The 24,135-nt window shown below is 40.6% G+C and overlaps 1 protein-coding gene across 7 annotated transcripts in view; it reads right to left on the reverse strand.

The window, feature by feature from the left end:
* LOC120508858 (myocardial zonula adherens protein) overlaps positions 1 to 23,757 on the reverse strand; it is a 63,888-nt gene extending 40,131 nt beyond the window's left edge. The window contains exons 1-2 of one of the 7 annotated variants that reach the window (XM_039722842.1): positions 12,292 to 12,611; positions 6,363 to 6,452 (exon numbers count right to left, since the gene is read on the reverse strand). In XM_039722842.1, coding sequence (XP_039578776.1) covers positions 6,363 to 6,452; positions 12,292 to 12,375 — 174 coding nt within the window. In that variant the 5' untranslated portion in view covers positions 12,376 to 12,611. Of the gene's footprint in view, positions 1 to 6,362; positions 6,453 to 7,768; positions 7,792 to 9,425; positions 9,552 to 12,291; positions 12,612 to 12,788; positions 12,873 to 22,608; positions 22,740 to 23,625 lie in introns of those variants that run through there. The other 6 variants (XM_039722835.1, XM_039722838.1, XM_039722839.1 and 3 more) reach the window with 6 other exon arrangements.
* Positions 23,758 to 24,135: the final 378 nt, after the last annotated feature.

The raw sequence follows: 24,135 nt of genomic DNA on the forward strand, positions 1-24,135 counted from the left end.
TTACATGTCTCTTGCAACAATGCTAAACTTGCCTGTTATCTGTATGTGCACAAGCCTCCTAAGATGCCTTTGTTACTTCTCTTTCAGAAGATTAAAGGACTCTCCATCATCTGTTGACTGTTCCAGTTCTACGTGCTACTTAAAATACAGGATATTGTTTTTACCCTCTCCTTATTCTTCCTTTGTATCCCAATCCCCAGACAAGTGCCTGTTAAAATTTCAGCTCTTGCTTGTTTTAAAGATGTGTGAGCCAACAGCTACACAAGGAACTGTTCTCATGTTTCCTTAACCTTTTTCAGTGCTGTTCTATTCCAGCCATGCTTATCTTCTACTCACCCTTTTCTGTTTAGTAACTCTGAATTTCTTCTCAGTGACCAGCAGTTTCAGGGTTCTGTATAAATAGCCAAAAAGGGGCTCACCTGATGCAATCTCCTCTTAGGAGAAAGGTTACAATCAGAAAATTCCTCTGAATGCAGGTTGAAATTATTGCTTTGTTTGTTGACTACTTTTTCAATACAGCTTTGCCTCTAAACAAGGCCTTGCTGAGTAGCTCAGGTCTCAAATATCTCCACAGAACTGCAGGAGTAAGCATGCACTGAGTATACTTCTACCAGTCTGCTTCCTCTCAAGCTACTTTGTCCACCTTTGTCAATTATTTATTCTCCCTTCACTGTTTTTTTCCATTTCTGCCTTGTTCTCTGTTCTTGCTCTAATACATCCTCTCTCCCATGCTTCCTCTGTCACAAATTCTGGATTTTCCACATGCTCAAGAACTACATAACAGTATCTTATCCCATTATTTTCCTCTGTGTCCCCCCTCAGAACTCAGATATTTTTCCAAGCAGGTCCTCAATGGTCTCCACTCTTATCTGCAGTGAGGCATCTCAGTGAACATAACAGTGTAAGTAAATACATGCAAGAACTTAGGAGCAAGTAAATACTGTAAAGCTAACCAGAATAGTGCTTTAAGATGGAAGGGTTAATTAGATTAATCAACCATTGCTGTTTAAGGTCAATACATCAGCAAAATCCCTTCTAATGTGAGCTAATGATCTGAAAAGGCAGAGTTAGCTTCAGCAGCTTGTGAATATTTCGTTGCACCTATAGTCAGTTCTACGAGAGCCCAAGGTGACAGCAAGGACACACGGTGTGGGTGCTGGCAGGGCCTGGATCAGCCTGCAGGAACAGACAGCTGCACGTGGTGTGATCACACCGAGGGCACCAAAGAAACACAGACTGTCTTTACCTCACTAATAAATATTTAAAACAGAGGCCTACACCCCAAGGTTGCAAAAGTCTTGATAATTACCATGCATCCTGTTTATGTCTCTGCCCAAGGAGGCACTACAAGTAACATGAAAGAGGTGAAGACTTGACAAAATTAAACCCTGAATTTAAGTTTTTTGCTGATTTTTCTATGGCCTATGTTTTAATTTGCATTATGTAAATAACACTGAGGGATTATCTGCTTCCTAATCTACCAGTTTTATAAATGAGAGTCAGATAAGCTCATATATTATACTTCTTCCTGCCCCAAAATTGAAAGCAAAAGCACAGAAGACACATATTTTTTGAGAAAAAAGGACATCTAATGTAATGCTTAACACAAGTCTGTGTTAAGTATCCCTGTGGCCTTTAAAATTTCCCTGACTCATGATCTGCTGTTTACCTACACCATCAAAAAACCTTGAACAAGAATTATATCAGTCAAGCAAGGTTTTATCTTTCCCTTAACACCCACATTCCAGGCATTTCTACAACATCCAGTTATCTTTTACCTGTTCACTAGTTACACAAGGAACAAGAATATTCATGCTGTTACTGAGGTTACATATTTTCTATTCAGTAAAACATCACATTTGTAATGTTGAGCTCACCAAGAAAAGTTACTGTGCTCTGACAAAAGGTAGCTCTGTTTTTATGTCTTTTCATATTCCTCTACCCATAAAAATCATGTTACATTTAGGAATGTTTTACACTCAATTAGTATTACAATTGGGAAAACATGCCACAACAGACATGAGTGTTCTTAAATTCACGAAGAATGCAAGAAGCATCACTGAACACGTGCCAACTCTGAAGCTCCTTGAGTGTTGAATTTGGGTGTCCATCTCAAAAGAGAAGTGTCAGACATTATACAAAGTGATATCTAACCCCTGAAATCTGTACACAGAATGCCAGTGGTTACACACCTTGGGAAGCTAAGATACAACAAATACAGCAGCAACCTCAGAAGTCTGTGGAATTCTTTCTGTATTTTTTATGTAGTGCTGGTTTTAACAAAGGTGTTGCTTAATTAGTCCGAGTCAAAATCAAGTGACCAGTGCTGGAGAGGATGAGAAACAGTACCATCACCTGTAGCAGATGAACCACATTTTTTCAGGTACAAGTTCTGCTCTGCTGACAGGAGTGGGCTGGCAGCAGCAGAGAAAATAGCACTGTCCTAGATTCCATGTGCACCACAGCCCCACACTCACTGCACTCATATTCTTGAACCAGACCTGACAAAAGTTTCTGCTTGATTCTCACCATGATGTACAGAAGCAAATTCCCCTTCTGGCTTCTTTACTGGCTTCTTTACAGCCTACTTTTTTTTTTTTTTTCTTTTCTGGCAAAAAAATGTTTGCTATGCTAAAAAAATCTTGCTTAGGAAGTAAAAACAATTTCACTTCTTAGTTGTGATGTTTAAAAACCAATAAATTTAAAGTGTTTGAGGATATATGCAGCCCAAGTACCAACCTGAGTTTAAGACTAAACACTGCTCAATCTTGGCTGAAAGCCACAGACAGCAAAGTGACACAAATTTCCAGAGTGTTATCATCTCATTTTCATTCTCTTGTCCACATATCCAAATGAAAAAAAAAAATCTGTCTATACATATCTTCACATTCTGCCCTCAAAAGCTTAGCTGCAGCTTCCAATGACACTTCCAAATTTAACCATGACAGTGAAGAAAGAGACCCATGGATAAAAACAAGCCCAATCCCAAACAGGGACAATACAATTGTCTGGAAGCCCTTTATTATGCAAGACAAGAGAGGCTTCAGGATATGCAGATTTTGCATACAATCTGCCAAGCACAACATTCCTTTGTACTTCATGGTGAAGTAAACAGCCTCACACTACTGTCACCCATTGTCTGTCATGGACAGAAATAATGGAACAGATTCAGAATAGTTTGTGATCCTCTCTACGTACAGTACCAACAATTCAAACAACCCAACCGACCAGCCTCTACCTGTGAGTTAAGTTCTCATATGCTTCTTTCAGGGTCTCATATCCTAAATATGAGTATAAAAAACCAACCTGACACAAACTCACTCCCCCTTCAGTTTCTGAGATCAGTGTCTAACTCTGCACCATCTGCCAGCCTTTCACAAAAGGCAGGGAGAGGCCACCCTAGTACAGTATTGCCTGCAGCAATTTTCTTGCAACAAAACCACCCAGATCCATAATTTCATTTTTAATCTCTTACACTAGTTCATTTTTATTCAATGGATGCATAACAGTAAAAAAGTTAATCTAGAAATTTACTGCACTGATACAGATTGAATAAATTTCCTTCCAAGTTTGGACTTCAATGAAAAAGGCTAAGGCAAGAGCTATCAACATAACTGATAAAGAATCACTTCTGGTCTTACATCAAACAGCAAAACAAGTTATTGGCAGGATCAGCACTAGCAAGAGCTGCTGTGTAGTTCATTACCTGATTCTGCAACTGAAACACTTCTTAATGGTACTGAGCCTGAGAGATGCAGAAAAGTAACAAACACAGTGAGCCATCACCGTGTCACATTAGGGCAGCTCAAAATCACCTCCTTCTAATGAAAGATTTGAAAGGGGAGATTACACCAAATGTCACGCCATGGTGTATTTATAGTTTTCTGGCATTCCCTCCAACACTTCAAGGTCTTTTCTCTCCTCCCTCAGCAGCAGAGGCAGAGACTTGTCCTGCCCAAACAGGAAAGCACCTGCAGCTAGGCTCTGACCTCCTGACTTGGCTGAGCACTCCAGCAAAAACTGTGCAATCCCACAGATTACCCCTACAGCTCATTACTGTAAGTCACATTAATGTATTTTAAATACCAAAAGCATTTTTTCTGTTCCCATCTTCTTAGGAGTCAGCAATTAAAGTCAGCACAGAACTCTAGATTCCAACAAAGGATCTGATGTTAAATTTGATTCTTGCTGAAGCTGGATTTTTTGACCTTAAATTGGAAAGTGCAAGGTAGAAAACAGAGCAGTTCACTAATTTCTATTATCCCTATTTCCAAAAAGGGGCACAGGACTGTGTAAGGATTATCTAACATTTGTAAAACTTGTTCTCAAAGTGCTTTTAAGTGATTTCATTAACATGAAGTCAGCTGAACATAGGTGATCAGCAGATACCTGATTACTGTTTTTAGGAGGTTTTTTTAATTAAACTGTGCAGTAAAAGCATCACAGCATGACTAATCATGAGGCATGTGTGCACTGTAAATTACTTCAAATACATAAAGCAATCGATTAGACAGACAATAAAAATCTACAGGTAATACACTGCTGTCTGGCTTTAGAGACATGAGGAAAACCCAGTTCATGAGCAGTGATTTTTTTACAGCTGCTTCCATACACCATGGCTGTACTATCTGTGAGGTACGTTTCTTTGTCACACAGAAATTATAAAATACAAGTAGCTGGCACAGTTCCTCTGTGTTTTAATTGGTATGCAACTGGCTGAGTAGATCCCATCTAGCTCTGAAGCCTGACTTTTAAGTCTTTAATTGTCTAAAAGTACTGAACTTTAGAAACTACTCAGAACTTACAATACTTAAATTGCATATGGTTTTTCCTGGTCTCAGCTTATAAGGACCCATCTCTTAAACATCACTGTTTTGCACATAGAATGAAATAATGCATTTATTATCTCCATATCCTCTCCTTAACATTCTCTGGTATAAAGCCCACTTGCCTTTACTTGGATTATGGGGGAAAATAAAAGCTCATTAAATACAAATTAAATCTCTCCCACAGAGAAAAACATTGGTCACATACGAAAGTCACTGCAAATTGTCCAGCCCTAATCCTTAACAATTCTTTCTCATTATCACATTACTCAGAACCATAAAGTGAGTAAGGCATGAGTAAATATCTATCCTCCTCAAAAGCAAACTTGGATTCCTCTTAGGGCAATGGGCCCATAAACTTAGGCCAGTCTGAGGGTTGCTGCAATCAGATACAAGCTGACAAGAGGCTGACAGAGAAGCTACCTCTAAGTGCTACAACTAAACACCTCTGTACAAAACGAATTATTACTATTTAATGGTGGCCCAAATTTAGTTTGCATTAAGGTCTATTTAAACTATTCTGTAAGTAATGTTTCTAGATCCTGAAGAACCAATTACTCTGCTAGACCAGTGCATGAAAACCTGCGTGTATAAAAGATTCCAGGACAAGAAACAACTGATAAGGAATCCTTATCTTGAGAATTTTACTTTGCATTTATTGTTATTGCTTAGAATGACTTTCGCAGTAATTGTTGCCTTTAAGCATCTCTAAGAAATTATTTCTAGTAAACTCCATTGTTGTTTTTCTTTCTATTGTCAGACATTGAGTCTGGCAAACTTCATCAACTTGTTTAATTTTGGTTTATCAACGTATAAATGTGAGAAGTTGTGCAGCCTGTCCAGCTTCCCTTTTTAGTCTTCATCCTTAAGACTAATTAAACATCATCTCTTTCAGCGAACAGTTCTTATAGAACAAGTTCTGCACCAAAGCAGATTGTAAATTCTTTTCCTGTGTGCACACTACTCACTTCTGCAAAACAAATGGCCTTCTGAACCCTTCTATGCACATGACCTTCAAAATCCCTTTCACTTCAGAACCATCTTGAATTCTTTAATTTCTTAGTTGTACATCACCCTTTACTGAAATTAGCTGTCACACACAAACATCAAGGGTCCCCAGCACACCAACTACATTAATGCTCAAATCTTGCACATTAAATCTGAGCCTACATGAAATATGAAATGCTTTTTTAGGATCACAAGGATCCCAATCAAGATCCTGTTTAATACAAGACTGTGTTCCTAGTAGCAGTTTCCCGCTCTTTGATACATAAATATGAAATAATCAAGTTGTAAAGGTACCTCAGTCACAAATCACCTGTATTCTCTGTTATTCCTCTACCACTGTTCTATTTTGCATGCAGTTTTGCCATCCCTGACTCCAAGGCTTAGGCTCAAAGCTCACACCCAACTTGATAATCTTCCACATGTTCTTAAATTAGCTTTGGGCTGCCAAAACAACAAATATCAACATCTATGGAGAACAATGTTTACTTCTTATTTATAGAGAATTTAACTTTGATTTTTAAAACTTACACTTTTTTTTCTTTCAGTTTCCTTTGGTCCCTGTTCAGGCTGTGACACTTCATCAGGTGGCACTGTTAAACGTAGCCTACACACATTCATCTGAAAGAAGAACAAGATTTAGGTGTTACAAAAATGATTTTAACAATTTGCTGTACAGAACGAACTGTACTGAGATTCAACTTTGAACTTACTATTTTATGTTTTCTACCACACAGCTGACAAAATATTTTTTTAAGGTTAAAGGGGCTTTTAGCTGGCAAAAAATAATTCAAGGGCATTCCCATAATTACTTACCTCAAATAGCAAAAATCCCTTTCAATCAACAAATTGTTCTTAGGTACTCAAAAATGACACTGAGAGCTGAGACAACAGAACAATAATTTTCTACTTTCTGAAATTTTTTTTTGCCGATTTGGCATACTTTTATTCTTCAAAAGGGATTGTTTAGAAACACAGAGTGTATTTTGGAGTAAATGCTTCTTTTCTGCTCAGCATATAGCCAAGTATTTGATCCAAGGAAACCTCAGTACTACAACTCCACTAAATGTGAAAAAGGAGCATTATTGAAATCTGATACTACAAATGGTTTGTAAAGCTTCAAAAGACTTAGAAAAGTTTTCCTTCAGAAAAAAAGTGTTGTTCCCTATCTGATTTTAGAACAGCCTTTCTCTTGCCAGCAGGCATGGTACTGTTCTGTACCCAGCTGCAGTTTGCCTTGCTTTGGGCTGAGACATCTTTGGTTTAATGGTGTTTTCCAAACAATACATTTCATACAAGAAACTTGGTTAAAACCTTTGGTCCTTGTCCTATCCATGAGACATTTTTGTGGAAACCAAGTCTAAGTCCTAAGCAGAACATAGCAAATGATGAAATGAGAAATTTGGCTGTCCTAATTCAAAGCTGCACTATACCTTCCTGTAAAATCCCAGCTGTCTGCTGGTAACAAAGAGAGCTCTTAAAACTCTTCCTCAAAACCTCTTAAGCATCTCTTTCAGGATTACTGTGGGCCAACATCACTGTTCTTCTACAGCCCAGCATGTCATTGATGTGGATCTCTCCTGTTTCTCCTGGAGTCATGCTGAATGTGCGTCCCTCTTTCACACCCACATTTCCACTGCATTTGTCCCAGCTAACAGCTCACATCTTGGTCATTACAGCACCTCCTTTTGCCTTGAAAATGGCAATAAAGTTCTGCTCACTGCATTCAGAGCACTGCAGCAAAGCCCTTCCCATACACCCCAAATGTTACCATTTTACAATTCATTGCTTCCAACTGTCTTTCAAATCATTTAAGCTGCCTTGACTGCATTTTCAAGCCTCTTTACAATACAGCTTCCTCAGAGACCACTATTCAGCATCACAACTATTCAGAATCACAACATCATATCCCTATTTTCCGTTGCCAGACAAAATACCTTTTTCAACTTTTCAAACAGGCTTTAACATTTTCTTCTTCACGAGCAAAAACAATTGGAAGAAATATCTGCAACTTCACAATTTTTTTTTCTGGCATTTCTTTAAATCTGTTGAGAGGAAAAGTCAATAGCATTTAGACCACTGGTATGTTGTCAACTGTATTTTAGAAATATTAGGTACTGCCTTCCATCTTCCTCTCAGTTTGGTCTTTTAGGTCTGCAAGACCAGTAAGAAACAGTGTCCTGAGACAAAGTTCTTATAAAATATCTAAGATGTGTCTGCATTATAAAGAACAAGAAGAGGGAAAAGTCTATAAGGTGATCAAGGTGAAATATAACCTTTTCTGTAGGCATATCTGTGAAATCAATATTTTGTGCAGTGGCCTCCCCCCTGTTAATTTATCATTCATCCATATGCTAGAAAATCTAGAACAAGAAGCCTCAAAGTGACATAAAGCCCCCAAAACTTAAAAGCAGTTTATGCTTTCATATTTGTTAAAGAATACTGAAACAATGAAATGCATTTTAAAATTATGAAACTTGGTGCATTGGCTTTTGATACTGATTGGCTGCTATGTTTGTTCTAGGAACACCAGACTGTCTTCATATACTACAGAAGCTGGTGGTATTTCCTACTTACAGATTAGTTTTCAAGATAATAATAATAATAAGTTCCTCATCTTTAGAACTCATTGATTCATAAGGTAATTAACTTCACCTTTCCTCATCTATTTCCTCATGCCCTTTCTTCCCATTAGCTTATTAAGGCTCTTTCCTCTTAAAACATTCCTGTTTACAACAAGAAGGGAAATGTAGGCTGGCATTCCTCCATGGAGGCAAACAAAGCCCAGAGCCATAAATAGGAAATAGAAGTGAGTGTGTGCTGTGCAGGAAGGGATAGATGAGGCCACCTTTTTCTTGCAGTGATTTCAAACAAAGAAAAACCAGACAAAAAGGAATGAACATATTGCTAGGATAAAACATTAAGAATGCCTGAAATAACTAGAAATAGATAATGACTGGCAACTCAGAGTTAGGAGAATGAGGTTGTGTATGAATCTCTGAAGCAAATAACTTGCCTATTAATCAGTACGAGGCTAATTATAGCCAACAGCGTTTCACAGTGCAGTGATTGTAAATAAGTAATTATCCCTGTACCTGCACACCAGTGAGTGGACACAACTGCCTTTCACATCACAGGTGTCTCAGGACTACTATGAAGGAAATCACACAAGTCCAGTACAGATAGCAGACAAGTCATCACAACTACACAGGAAATATAAATTAACAACAGTCATTTGTTGAGACTAAAACCACTGTACAACAAAAAGTTGTCATCATTTAAGCTGTTTTTTCTTGCCCTTTTCACCTTGCCTTATCTGTCACCCCCAAATCACTTACCCCACCCCAACTGGCAATCATAAGGACTCCAGCCTTGAAATTGTGCCCAGCAAGGCTTGTACAGCAGTGGCACAGTACCACCCAGTTCCTTGCTAGAACAAACTTACACAGGCTGTGCTCTGCCATTGTTTACAACAATGGGACTTCCTCAGCATCCCTGGGGAAACAGCAGCAAATGTATAAAGTAGCCATGCAGTCCAGCTCCTCCTAGGCATCTGAGGATGCATTCTACCTAAGGACAGCACTACAGACCCACCTGCTAAAATTCAGAAACACTACGGAGATTGGAAAGGAAAAACAAGAGGCACTGCTTTTTCCTCCAGCTCCCAGAAGCAGTTCTGAACACTGTACATGCACTGTTCCTGCTCTGCAGGGCTTCCTGAAGGAACAACACACTGTGCCATTTGTCGGTGAGTTTACTGACCAAATCAATGAGCAGGCTCACATGGAAATCACAGCAAGCCCTCCTCCCACAGCAAACACTGCTGTAGGGATGCCTTAAAATGGAAATGAAATCCTAACAGGAAGAGCCTCAACTCAGTGCCAAACAGTGGCAGGATAACATGCAACTGAGGATGAAAAAGTAATTTCCAGAAACAAACTGGGTAATGCAGGAAGAAAATGGGGAGGAGAATGAGAACTACTCCAACAGGGAAAGAGCTGCAATTCAATTTCCTTCATCTGCTTACTGACACTAAGAACAAGTGAGAGAAAACAGGTACAGTCATGACTCCCACCTTACCTTCGTGTCATTAACGTTGTAACTTTGTGAACATAAGTTTTAAAAAGAAATACTGGACAGAAGAAGAACGAGGTATCTTTCTAACAATCCTACAAGACTGTCTGACTTTTGTTTAATTTGCAGCATCTGTAGCTTTGGCAAGCCAACACTATAAATAATCTTAATTGTGCCAACATTTTATGCTCATTCCTGGCTTTTTGACACCAACAACCCATGAGTGGCATTTCCAAAGCTCATCTGACATCATTTGTGAAACAGACACAGACAGGAAAACAAGGACTGGACAGGTTCACCTCAAAACAACACCAGACCGCAGAAGCTTCCTGATTGCAATGAAAAGTAACAGGTGAAAGCATCTTTTTTTTACCAAATTTCTAAGAGGCTAGTGGGACAGCATAGAGGAGAGCTATTGTAATATGGCAGTTAAGAAAAAAAAAATCTAGTTTAGTTTAAAATGTTGAGAATCCGTGGCCCAGGTCCACAATCCACATGTATGTTTACCCTCCTACTCAAATCACTAGGATGCAACTTAAAAAAAAATACAGATGATAGATTTAGTTTAAGTAATGTTCTTCAGCTTCTTCTTCCCCCTTTCCAAAAAAATAAAGCACCCAGAAAGCATTATTCAGAATTAACTATGGGCTGAAATAATTACAGATTTTTTTCATTAAAATTAATTGTCAAATTAGTGAGCAATGCTGTTATAGAATAATCAAAGTTATCAGTACAGCAACAGAAAAATACAGGCTATTCTACTAGTAACCAGTCTCTAAACATTTTACAGGACCCCCACAGAAAAAATATGTGGTTCAACACTGATCTAGCTTCAAACCAGCCCTGGAGTTCTACATCACCAGAATTTAATACTGTTGATACTGACCAAAGAAATGGGGACAGCATGTTTGTAGAATAACTGCCTACACCTTATCAGCTCAATAGCTAAAAATCCTTCCCTTTGACTAAGGTCAAGTGTTGGCTCTAGACCTTTGAAGGTGAAAGCAGACAAACAGTGCATGTTTAATTTCAGTCCTAAAAAGCAAGGAAGAAAGTACTTTCTTTGGTCATTTATCTGTTGATTAGCCTGCTCCATTTATGAAATCTCTCCCGTGAGATTCCACACACAATTAAAGGGCACTTTCCTGTGACCACAGGCACACAGGAATGTGACACACATCTTCCTTTTATTCAGCAGTTATTCTAATTGTCTCTCTCTCCTTTTCTAACAACTCATGGTAAGGGAGCCACACTTCACTAAAAAAAGGGACAACGGCTTCCCAGTGGGTTGCAGTCACAAATTAAATTCCTACCGGTTTTCTTAAAAGAATGTATCAAATGCAGTTCATCATTCCCAAGAAATCTATCAAGAGGATTAAAATAAGAAGTTTATCACCTGAACAGAAGTTCCCTTACTGTAACTTATTTAAGAAATATAGAACAGAGAAATTCAATTGGAAAACAGAAGATGTACAGGGAACATAACTATGATTTTCAAGTCACCATAATTTTTCTTATGCATGAGCAATTTCATTTTTTATGAAGACCAGGGATCTTTTTGTCAGGAAGACCACTCTGACTTTCTTGCTATCATGGAAAACCAGAACTACACAACATTCTTCATTTTTTAGATTATGAACTCATATTTTTGAAGCATCAAAACAGTAACTGCATAATTCAAGAAACATTATGGCCTCATGGATGTATTTTTGGTAACAATAAGATCATAACTTTTTTTTAAATTTCTTTTTTCTTATGTGGAATTAACATTCACAATGACAGCAGTGTAGTTGCAGAAGCAAGAAAAGGGCTATTTAAAGCCGAGTGACTGTAGAGACATTCCTATCATATCTGCCTGAGTTTTAACAACTTTTTAGAAGCCCAACAGATTTAAGAGAAAGTTCTTATTTAGTGTATTTATGATTTTTTTTAAAATTAGCGAATTACATATCTGCATGTGAGGAACTGATTAAACAGTTAAATTACTATTGCCATCTAAATCATTGGAGTGAGCTTTCTCAGGATAGGACAGGCAGGCTCGCATTGTAAATATCCAGGCACATCTCAATGATGCGAGGGAAGTCTTCAACACAAGTACACCTTCCTCGCAGGTTTACAGAACAGGCCAGGGTCTAGAACTACAAAATCCTTACAAGACTCCCCAAAAACTCTCAATTTCCCGCACCTACAAACAACGCACAAAAAGATGCTCTCGCACACCCCAAGCTTCACCTGAAAACACCGAAAATAAGGAAAGGGGGGGGGGGGGGGAATTAAAAGAGAAAGGCGCATCTCAGGTAACTAACGAGGGGCATGTGGAACCTCCGCTTCGCCCGCGACCCCGCCCGCGGGACCTCCCCGCCGCCCCCCGCGCTGCCCCGCGCACCTTCCGCCGGGAGCGGCCGCCGTCGCCGGGCGGTCTCCGGGGGGTGGTGGTGGTCACCGTGAGCCCCGAGCTGTAGCGCAGCATCCCCGCGGGCCGCCGGGCCGGCTCTCTCTGCGGCTCCTGGGGCCGGCGCCGCCGCTCCGCCCCCGCGCACTTGGCCGCGGGCGGGGGCGGGCCGGGGCCGCGCGGGCTCCGCTTCCCCCTCCGCCCCGCGGAACTCGCGGCCCCGCGCCGGCTCTCGGGCCACCGACGTGCCCGATTTCACCCCGTGGCGTGACACTGGCAAAGGCGCTGTGGGACGCTGAGGCGCCAGCGCAGGGAGGCATTCTCTCTGCTCACGGGAACATTGGGTGTCGGGGTGCAGCCTGGGGAGAGCAGCTTCGAGGGGACACCCAGAAAGGTCCATCTGTCACACAGCCACCTCCCGGCACTGCCAAACGGGGTTAGGGCTCGCGGGGGCCACTGGCAGCCACCCAGTCCCGTTCTCCGGAACCCACCTCTGAGCACTGTAAAAGAGTGTTACGTGGAAGCTGAACACTGTCCTCCCCTTCTTCCCACAGCAATTCGTGAGCACCCAGGTCTGTCAGTTGTCCGTGCCCCAGGAGTGGGTACCAGGCTCGTCAGAAAGCACGCACATCCCAGCCAGCCTCGGGGCTCACAGGCACAAAGCCGGTGCAGCTCAGTGCATGGATGACAGCATCGGCCTCAGTGCCAAAGGTCCATCGGGCTGAGCATGGTCTGCCCGAGCCGGCTGGCCCCGAGCCAGAGTGCAGGTGTGGACTTCAGCATTTCAGATGCTCAGCTCTTCCGCATCTGGGCTGAGAGAACGCCATAACCCTACACCAACCTACACGGCCCAGGCACAAAATCTTCAATCTACAGCCTTGGGCATCTGTCACAAGCACTACATTCCTCACTAATCAAGGCAGTTATAAGCAAAGGAGATGCTTTTGTTTGAAAGAAATGACAGAACAAATAACTTAAACAGCATTTTAAAAATAATTTTTCTCCTGTCTCCATGTAATTAAATTAAGACCACGAGAAAACAGAGTTATGGCTACACAATGTCCTTACCTGTTGTTAACGAGCAGAGAGCTGAAGAGAGGAAATCTGCCTTGGAAAAATGGAAACTGCACTGAACTATGGGTGCCTCACCCTCTCTGTGTACAATGCTTCTGTTCCTTCTGCCTCTCAGCTCTCCGTCCCCAAGGCAGGACATTGAGCTATGGACATGACAAGGATCTGAGCAAGAGAGGAAGAAATCATTGTCCAGTGCAGAGGAATGAATGAAAGGTCTGCATTTAATATGCAGCATCTTTTTTGTTTTCCCAATTACTATTCTCTCTTCTCCTGGGGAAGGTAATATAGCCCAAGGCAAATGAATCAGAACATCCACTTGTATTTGGATTTCTCTCAAGGCAAGATTGAGTGTTACACATTTCTTTTTGTGGCAAGGTGTCTTGTTCCTACAAACAATTGCATTTCCCTATGAGTCACCTCTGTCTTAAGTCCTGCTTGTAATGCTGCTTTTGTGGGTTTGCAGGTGGGTAATAGGTGTGTCATCATCAGGAGGAACATGTTCCTTCACAATTATGTTGTCTACCCATAGGGTTATCCCTTAGCATGTGTCGTGGTCATTCTGGTGAGTGTGTTTAAATTCTGGTATGCAGACAGCTGGTGACCTCTGTGGTTTCAGCTGAGCAGGAGTTCACACACCTGTGAGATTGCTCTGGTTAGTTACCGAGTTGTATCTTTTGGACTGCATTTCCCTCTGGAGCAAGGTGTGTATGTGGGGCTGCCCAGCCGCTGCAAGGTGCAAACACAACTGCTTTTCTAAGAACAGGCACAGAAGAACTTGTACTACACTAGGGAAAAGGACCTCCCTTCCTATATGATAAGAGTATGGCACAATAATCATTGACATAAGAGAGTAAGGCACAATAATCAGATCTCTGGGAAAATTTGCAAGGTCTGCATCAACTTTGAGAATATTGATCATTTTGATGGAAAATTTAAAAATAAATGCAAGTGAGGAAAAGACTTGTCCATGAATAATAGACAGACAATAAAAATATTATATTCTCAGTTATATCTATTTTAGTTGCAGCTCTCCCCATTTCTTGGAAAATAGCAGAAAGACTATTTGATTTACCAATATCAGTTTGAAAAGGAGCATCTTCTATTTAATCCTCAAATTAATATCTTCCAAGAAAAAATAACCTACATGCATGGTGAGTAGTCTCCCTATTTTGAATTCTCTCAGAATCACCTTCCCTTCCTCTGCCAACAAGATGCACAAGTGTAGTAATTACAGTAATTTGTTTGCTGCCTTGCTACTTGACCATGCAACCATTTGTAGTCTCTTCACCCCTTGCGTAGCCCGTGCGTAGACCCCTCTCTGCATGAAAGCAACATTTGGAACAACTTTTTCTTCATCCCCAAACTCTGCCAACACTACAGGGATTCTGGAGCCAACCACTTGTATGGAGTGAACATCTGGTAGTCCCCAGGTGGCAGAAAGAATGCTCAAGAGAAGCTGTTGAAGCAATATAAGACATACACAGCAGAGCTGAAAAAAAGGACTTCAGAATTATTTTTTGGTTTAGAAAGGAGAAGCAAATTTGTGATCTTTGGCTTGGACAAAAGACAGTGGCAGGGAATGGGTGACAGAGGCATAGAAGATCATGAGTGGTATGCAGAAGTGAACAACGAATTAATTATTTCCTACCCTTGAGAACAGTGGATTTGAAGAAAACCAGGCATAACATTTCTGTGTGAAATTATGTCAGAAGAATCACTGATCATGAAGAGTTTAAATGCTCCTAAAAAGTAGCTGGGTAAGCTCATGGAAAACAAGCTACTAGGGCTATGAAACATGAAGACAGGCCTACAACTCAGAAGGTCCCTGTGATGTGGGTTTGCTTTGTCCCAGTCAAAGGACCTCTGACACTCCCTTGTTCTCCTGGGCAGGATTGACTTCCCTCTTTCTCCACAGCCTCTCTCTTTCACTCCCTGATACCTCAGGGAGAAGTCTCTGCTTGGTTTCAGCTTGTCCCTGTTTGCCAGGCCCCATGACCTTACCTCCTTGGTGCTGATAATCTCAAGTAGATTTGCCACAGTTTACAGCTCTTTTTTTCCTGCAAGAGTCATTGTACACTGCTGTAAGCACTTCATGCTCTGCTTGGGATGTGGCACTAGTTTACAGAAACAAGATGGAGGAATAGAAAGTAAATCACTACTTGGGAATTAGTTTGACTAGAATAACCCTATTCTGCTGATTTTTACAGCTGGACAGAGTGCCCAAATGGTACACATAACCATACAGACTGCTAATAGACAATATACAATATGGTGGCAGAACAAAATCCAACCAGGATGCAGAGCTTTCAGTTCAAAACCTGCCAGTGCTTTCTGACTACAATGGTCCAAAGGCACAGTAGGTTAATTACATTATTACTCTACAGTATAAATATCTGAAGCAATAGTTATTGTGAAAAAGCTAATATAATTACATAGAAACAGCAAGAAATTTAAAGTGTAGGCACCTTCTGTGTTTTTTTGTAACTATCCTGTTTCCCATCATTACTGAAATATTTTTTCCCAGGAGGCACAAAGACCATTCTGCTGTAGGAAAAATGCAGTGGGGTGGCACAGAATGAACATGCCTTTCTGTGAACAGCCCTTGATCATGGACATAGACCATGCAGTACATGGAGGAGGAAGGTCTGCCCTCCTGAAACAGCAGGAGTGGGTAGCCTGGTTTTACCATAACAAATTGCCTAAATGTAGACATGCTAAAAGGATGATTTTTTTTTAAATCAAAATCTCCTGTCCATCTTCAGGCTAACTGCTGACACAGTCCAGAGGAAAAAGAAAAGTTCCTGTAACACATTATCAAGTGGAATATTAATCCTATGAGATTTGGGAATAATTGCAGTCACAAATTGTACAAGAACTCACACCTGTGGTCATTAAGGTTATAAAGTCCCATTCCTATTGCTACAAAAATGAGGTTATAATTAACTTCTAATAGCCTTCACTTTCCAGGGGGATTAAGATCTATTCTGCCTTCATCATCCCTACGGCATGAAAGCCATTATAGCAGAGATTATCAAATGGACAGATGCATGTAAAACAGTTCAGAACCAGACTTAGTAAGAACTGGAGGCTTGATCAATGATGTTTCCTGGAAGCTGTTTCTTTTTTTTCTGCTAGCTCTCACTGTTGCATTCTATAACCACATTTAGCTCAGCACCACGTAACTTCAGGCTCTCTTTTTTGGGTATTACAGCTCATGTGAAAATTTTAGCCTGATAATGTTCATAAAACAGCCTGACACATATCAGAAACCGAGCCCTTAAAGTCAGTTGCCATAGGTGCTCTTATATGCAATATACAAACCAATATATAATATTGTGCAATTTTTCTCTTGAGTAGTTATTTTGTCTTTCACTGGCAAATACATCTTTGCTGCATTTGCAGCTACTGTTACCCTTTTGATGTAACAAAGGTACAGCTACCTGAATGTTCAGCTTGGTTTAGCTACAGGCATCAAATCACTTCTCAGACCTATTGATATAACTGTTTGCTCTCATGCTTGGTATAAGGCTAGTACAAGATTACTGCAAAAATGCAGAGCCTTTCTTGCTGATCTCACAGACATAGATCTATAATTAGGAATTCCTACATCAGGAGTTTGAAATGCAGAATACACATTTTATTTGAGCAAAGCCCACAGTATGTATTGTATGTAATTATTTCATTTATGGTTGAATTGAATAAGAATTAAATTCCTGGAGTTACCTGCAATAGTACCTTGCTTCCATCTTTACTGATAATGTAGAGTCACAGACTGCAATAGTAGAAAATGTTTCTTTTAATATCTTCTGTTTTAATTGTTGTCCTACATTCTACTTAAAGTCCATCTTCCTGTTCAGTTCTCAAAATACTTTTTAATTATGTAGCAACAAAGTAAAAAAAATGCTAGGCAGGTCAATAAGTAATACAATGCCACATGGACAGTAATTTCCCCTGGAAAAGACAGAAGGGCCAAAAGGGAATGGGTTAGTCAGGAAAAGCTGTATCTGGGCATGACCACAGAGCAAGTCCACTGAAGCCAACCAGGTAATGACAACAGTACCAGGATTCTGCTGTGCACCTTCATGCATCCATGTCAGTGCATTTCACACTGTTTGTACCCTGAGCGTGTACTGGGAAAAATGAAAATTACATCTGGTAGCTGTGATCTGTAGAGCCAGACTGTAAAAATCTGTTTATAGAGAAACAAAAATTACCACTACTAAAATTTCAAAGAAGGCTGGAAAGCCCTAGAAGGGCAGGTTTTTCAATAAAAAAGTATTTTTTACTCCTATTTAGGAGGACTTTTCATTAAGCATGTGAATAAATCATAATTGTACACTTCTATAGTAACAACTTTTGATTTATTAAGTTAAAAAAAGACTGGAATTTAAAATGAACTGAGAAATATGAAATGTATTGAGACAAATATAGGACAGTTTAATTTATCATGTGTCTGTATCTGAATACAGCACTCTAATTTTTCAGTCACAAATTCTTAGGGATCTAGATAACATCACTTCAGATGTTGCTGAAGCATACAGGGCATCAATGCAGTTCTGATTCAGCAGAAAAAGTACCACCCCCTGATTCATCTTCAGCATCTCCTTTTCCATGTAGGTCTCCCAATCAGTTCACAAGTGGGTCACAGCCCACGGCAATGTGGCTCGAGATGCACATGAAATGCTGGAAGCCTGTCACTCATTCTCCAGCAGTAGGTTTGGTTTAGTCAGTCATGCAAGCAGGACAGTTCAGCATAGATGTCATATCAAAATAATGCAGCAGAGGAGCAGCAGCATTGTTCACACAGGGGTGTGGCCTGGCCAGGTCACGCAGTGGAACCTGTTAAGGTAGGTAGGAGAGTAGAAAATAGGCACACCCACTGTTATATTGCCAAGCATTTAAAATCATGTTCCACTCCCTAGAGATAATAGCCAATGATAGATCTCTTCTGATTCCAGCACTGTCACTGTGGCAGGAAATAAGAAAATTTTAGAGGCAGAAATAAATTGTGGAGTGCAAGTTCTTCCATAAGTGTGAGGAATGTACACATTTCAGGAAATCACTATATGTGTAAAAGAAGTCACAACTGACTTCTTTTAGTTTAAAAGGGGAAGATGAGAGATTTCATTTTGTTTCTCCACAGGAAAGGGAACATAGAAGAGTAAGAAGGGCAAAACCACTATTCTGCTTCAGCTCTATCTTGTGATAGAAGACCAGAATAGCAAGTGCTTGACTTCAGCCCTGCTTCGGGGCAGAGGATGATGGAAACCAGGCATTTGTCTAGAACATCTGTACAGATGCTACAGAAGTTCTCAGCTGTTTGGCTTCTCCCTTGTTTCAGATCTGGTTTAAGACCTCCATGTCCTCTCATATCAGAATGATGTACATGGGAATTTAGCAGTCCTTAATGGACTCTCACAGCCCATTGCCTGTTCACACAGACAGCTGGGACAGGGAGCTGTCCATAAAAGTTGTTTAGTGTAAGTGAAAGATTTTTTGTTTGTTCTATTATTTATTTACTTTCTACATACTAAAAGAAGTTTATTAGAAGTAATATAAAAAGAAAATAAGGTGGAAGAGGAGGAAGGGGAGGTATTTTAACCATAAAATATCAGGTCATACTGACTCGTGAAATCAGGGGACCTTCATCAGGAAACTTGGGTCCCTCCAGCTCTAAAAGTATTCTAGCAGACATCTCTGTATCTACAGTATGATGAAATTTTCTAATCCTACAGTATGATGAAATTTTCACCAAGAACTGTCTCATTTCCTTTGTGTGTAAGTCATCATAATAATAGAAAAAAGTAAAGTCATAATCAATACAGAAGATAATGTTGGGTCTAACCGGACTAAAGTTATTAGGAGGAAATGTAGGAAGGACTAAATAGTTAAGGTACTTAATAATAGCTGAGCCAGCATGACTAAATATTACTTAGGGGATGGACTAAAGTTATTAGGAGGAAAGGTAGGAAGGACTAAATAGTTAAGGTAATAATAGCTGAGCCAGCATGACTAAATATTACTTAGGGGACTTCCCCTCTAACGTTGGTCCTAGGAAGGAAATGGATTTACACACCTCACCACTTATATATTTGGTCACACACCGTATCTGTGAACCTGGATGGCCACTCCCCAGAATTCCCGTCTGTCATCCTTCAGGATGCTGCAGCCCAGAGAGAGATAAAAACTTCTGTCATTAGCATTAACTTGAAAATTGCATTTCTCTGGACAATTGGCTGCTATTCTTTTTCTCATAACTTCCCCATCCTTAGGCATTTTGCTGCAGTTCTGGCCTACCCAAGTTACTTCTTTGAGAAGTTTATTACAGGATAATAGAGCACCATTCCCACCTCAGGAAATCTTTGAGAGGAGTTAGTGAAGGACTGAAAATCTACCTGAGTGGCTGGACTGACTAACACATGGAATTCTATTATGCCTCCTTGAGTTGGCCTAATAGGGCACATTTTCCTATATTTCTTGCTGGGGTGGAGTTCTGTCACCTTGCAGGGGTAAACAGAAAAGGCATATCAAGAGATGTGTTTAAATTCTTCTCTGTTGCAGCTTTGCATGGAAAGCAAACGGTATAGGGCTGCTGTGTTTATTTTCAAAATGCAGCTTCTGCAAAGGGTTTTCTTTGGCCATTAGGTTTCTCTAAGAAGAACTCACAAAGCTTTTTAAAATTCACACATACACAGTCACATGCATGAGAGTTTGGATGTAAGCACAGAAAACAGATACAAGAGGGGTATGGATAGCAATGAGTGCTTAGAACAGACCTGTCTGAAACACCAATTCTCCCTGGTACAGAACAAGAACAGAAAGTCACCAAAATCATAACAAGAAAATTGCCCTACTTGTGCTCTCATTTTTTAGTAGCATCTGCCTGATAATAACAGAGAAGTAAACGGAGATGCTCTCAATATTAATGTGGGTTAATAGAATTAAAGTAGCACAAAGGAAATATCTTACTGCCTTTTATAATTAACCTGGAGATCCATTGCTGCCACAGGTCACAGAGTAAAGAAGCCCTGAAGGAAGAGGTTGATACACACATGGTTGTGGGTGGCTTTACAGGCTCAGGTTTAGGTCAGGCAGAATGGTGAGGTGGTTGCCATGAAATCAGCTTGAGTTATCAGCCAGATTTACCTGAGAGAGACTGACAGTAGTCTCTGACACAACTGACATGTGGGGAAGGAAAGGAGGGGATCTGCCTTCCTATGGGGCCCTGGGAATTGGAACTGTTGAAAACAGGATGTTAGACCATCAGTCTGCCCCTGGAAATTTCTATAATCCTATCTTTTAGAGAAATATTTACCAAATTATTAATATAGTAACACAAGATCCAATCCTCCTCCCGCTACAGTCCACAGCCAAATTTCCAGTAATTTGCACTTCTGTAGAACAGAGGTTATAATCTATTAATAGCATGCACTGGATACATTGAAAACACCTGATGGTTGTTAATTTCCTAGCTTGTTTTTAGTAAACCATTTGGAGGAGTAACAAACATTTTCAAAGTCTCAATCCACTGTCCTACGACAGTGTACTTCTGCTAAAGGATTAGAATGAAAAGTACACCAAAATACTCTGACAGAAGAGAGGTTAGCAAGGTCTTATTGAGACATTTTGGTACATGTTCCACTTCTATATGACTGGATTTACAGAATCTTTATGAATTTTGGGGTTTTCCTCTGTTACTACACATATTTAGTACTTTAATGGATTAACAAGAGAAGAGAGCACAGTCAAAAAGATCCTAAAGAATTTAGCATTGGATAAAAAATGTTAAAGTGCCCCTCATAATTGTATTCCTGCTGAACACTTCTGGAGATTTCTCAATATTGTTTTCCTCTCCTTGGCTTATGCAAAGGACTGTGCCCAGCGTGGGCGTAAATTGCAAAGGAAGTTGAGTATTACTAGAACACTTTATGCATCCTACCCATACAAACAAATCTTCCTGTTTAATAGGGTGCCTTTTCTGCATAAATCTGCTGTAACCATAAGCAGGATTTCATCATCATTTGGAATAATTTCAGTTTAAAGGTGATTTTCTGACAACAAAGGAAGCATCTAGAAAAACATATTTGGCAGAAGTTTTGACCCTGATGGGAACCTGACATAAACTTCCTCATCTCTAGGCTGGATGTCTGCAGTGCAGGAAAGGCACACAAGCACATGTGCAGATGGTATGGCTAGATTGATCTTTTTCTGGCATAACTCCAGCCATCACATTTTCATGAATAATGGGTGTTCTTACCAGCTGTGAACTTCCGGATTTTGATAAATTATCACCATCAATACCAGTGTGCCTAATCATGCTGTATATTAAAAGTACCAATTTTTATTATTCCTGCTCTATTCTGGAGGTTGTCACTTTGTTACACTGTCACTGAACAGTCAAGAAGATATACTGAGCTTTTTCTGTCCTTCATAAATTTATTTCTTCAGACTCAGAACCACTCAATTTTCTGTCTTCTTACAGAGATATGCAATAGTATCTGAGTACTTACAGCACCAACATTTTTATAGAAAAGCACCATCCTCCTTCTCACATCAGTCACGCCATGCACCTTAAAACCTTGAATGCTACTTTGACTGTGGTTCTACACTGAAAAGGATTTTTGTGGAGCAGCACGTCACTTTCTGAACAGACTATCTCCTGAAGGGAAACCTGGCGGTTGTGCCTCATATTTCGGCAGAGTACTGATTTCCATGGAGGAGGCACGGGGGCTGCACCGCACCCGGCGCGGCCCCGCTCTGCTGCCCCCTGCGGGCCGCGCTTCTCCGACCCTGCTGGAGCTCAGCCCACACTCCACTGCCGGGCCCAGGTTTAACATTTCCAAACGTCTTCCGTCAAAAAACAGTATTTTTTTTTTTCCTCAAGAGCCAAGCTCTGCTAAGCACAGAATAGCTTCAGAGGAGCAGCAAAGTTAACTGGGTGTTAATGTTCCATTTTCCCTCTACATTACTTCTAATTCGTAAAAATGGTAAAGGTGGTAAGAAAAATTGCACTGACAAGATAAAGTGCCAATCAAAGTTAAAAGGTGTTTCTTGTATCTGGCTCTTATCTCCACTCAGCTCATCCTCAGAGCATCCTCCCAGGCTCGCAGCTGGGCACACTCACAACTGTGGTAAGAGGCACAGCTCCTCTGTGCCTGGTGGTATTTTTATATACTTGAAAAGTAAAGCTAAAATGACAAGACTTAACGAAAGTTTGTGGAATCAAAGCTCAATTACCTGATATCTAGTGCTCTAGGCTCTGCAGACATATGAAGTGCAGGACTGTTTCATCACTCAGAGTGGAGACCTATTCAATGCAGGAATTACCCTGTGCACTGGTGCTGACACCCCACAGAACAGAGCTGAGCTGACTGCATCCCCAACTGAGCTTCCTGGTATCCAATTTCCTCCCTGCACCTGCACTGCCCTTCAGCTGCAGCTGCTAATGTCATTTAATGGCACATTGACATGGATGGGTGCTGCAGTTTACACACAGCCTCCTGACGCTTGGGTAATCCGGCTTTGAGCAGTAAGCACCTGCATTCCCTGGAAAAGTATTGTGAGGCTTTACAGTAAGAGCCACCAGGTGATTACAAACACTCACCAAGAGGCAAGGTAAGCAGATACTGCACAAGTGAAAAAAGCTCCTTATTTTGCTCAAATAAAGTTGAAAAGACAGGTGTTTAATGTCATGGCCGCAGCGTGTCCTGACATTTCCTGTGCGACCACCCTGGCAATGTCATCACAGCAGGCGGCAGATAGTGCCTGCCTCTCGCTTGTGGACACATGGTCAGCAGAGTGAAGTAAAACAAAATCCCACGTATACAGTACAGATTTCACCCACAAGGAAGAGAAGAACCAGCAAACACCTGGAGAGTACAATCAGGACAGGGGTGTTTTTTGAGTTTTTCTTTCTTTCCCATCCTCTGACCAAAATACCCCAAAACTCTAAACTTGCCAAAAAACCACAGAATATCCCAACAGCCACCTATTAAACAGCCACACCTTTCTGTCAGCACCTGGGAACTTGTCATTGCTGTGAAGAAGGTAATATTAACTCTGTTTCCCACACATCTGGCGGTCAGACCTCTTCTCTCTGGCCTGATGCATCTAAGCCATGCACTGGGTCTTCCAACAGAGTCTGCACTTATCACTGATCAAGAAGAACCACAACTGGGAAGGGTAAGAGACACCATCAGCCCGGTACTGTGTTAGAAAGTACAGCACAGCCTGGTAAGTAAGTACAGCACTTACCTGCACCTTTATAGGGCTGCTGTGTTGCAAGCAGCTGGCCCAGCAGGATCTCTAATTGCAATCTGCTTCATTTAGAAAACTGAATTTCCACATTCATTATAATTTTGAGTTGGCTTGTTATATCCACACAGACCACAGTTTTCCATTGTGACTCAGTAATGCTTAAGAAGTTCACATTTGGGAGGCACATTGTGATCTAAATTACGAATTTGATCTTATCTGTACAATAGCTGGACACCATACACAATACGTACTGAAATAGCAAGACACAGTGGGCTGTGTTTAAAGTACACATAGCCTAATTCAGGAAGCTTCCTTTCTTTGGCTGGCTGATTTTACTGCTTTTACATAGTTTTATTTGACTCACTTTATTATTTTTCCTTTTCACTTTTCATAGCCATTCTACCTGTTTCACAATAAACCATTTTCTTGTTCGAAGAAAACCAGATTTGAAACTCCCCATAAAGCAAGGAAATTTATACTTAAGGCTGTTGTTCTGCAGAAAAGACA

Source organism: Passer montanus, unplaced genomic scaffold (genome assembly GCF_014805655.1).
Source record: "Passer montanus isolate IOZ18808 unplaced genomic scaffold, ASM1480565v1 scaffold5, whole genome shotgun sequence".
NCBI classification, from domain to species: domain Eukaryota; kingdom Metazoa; phylum Chordata; class Aves; order Passeriformes; family Passeridae; genus Passer; species Passer montanus.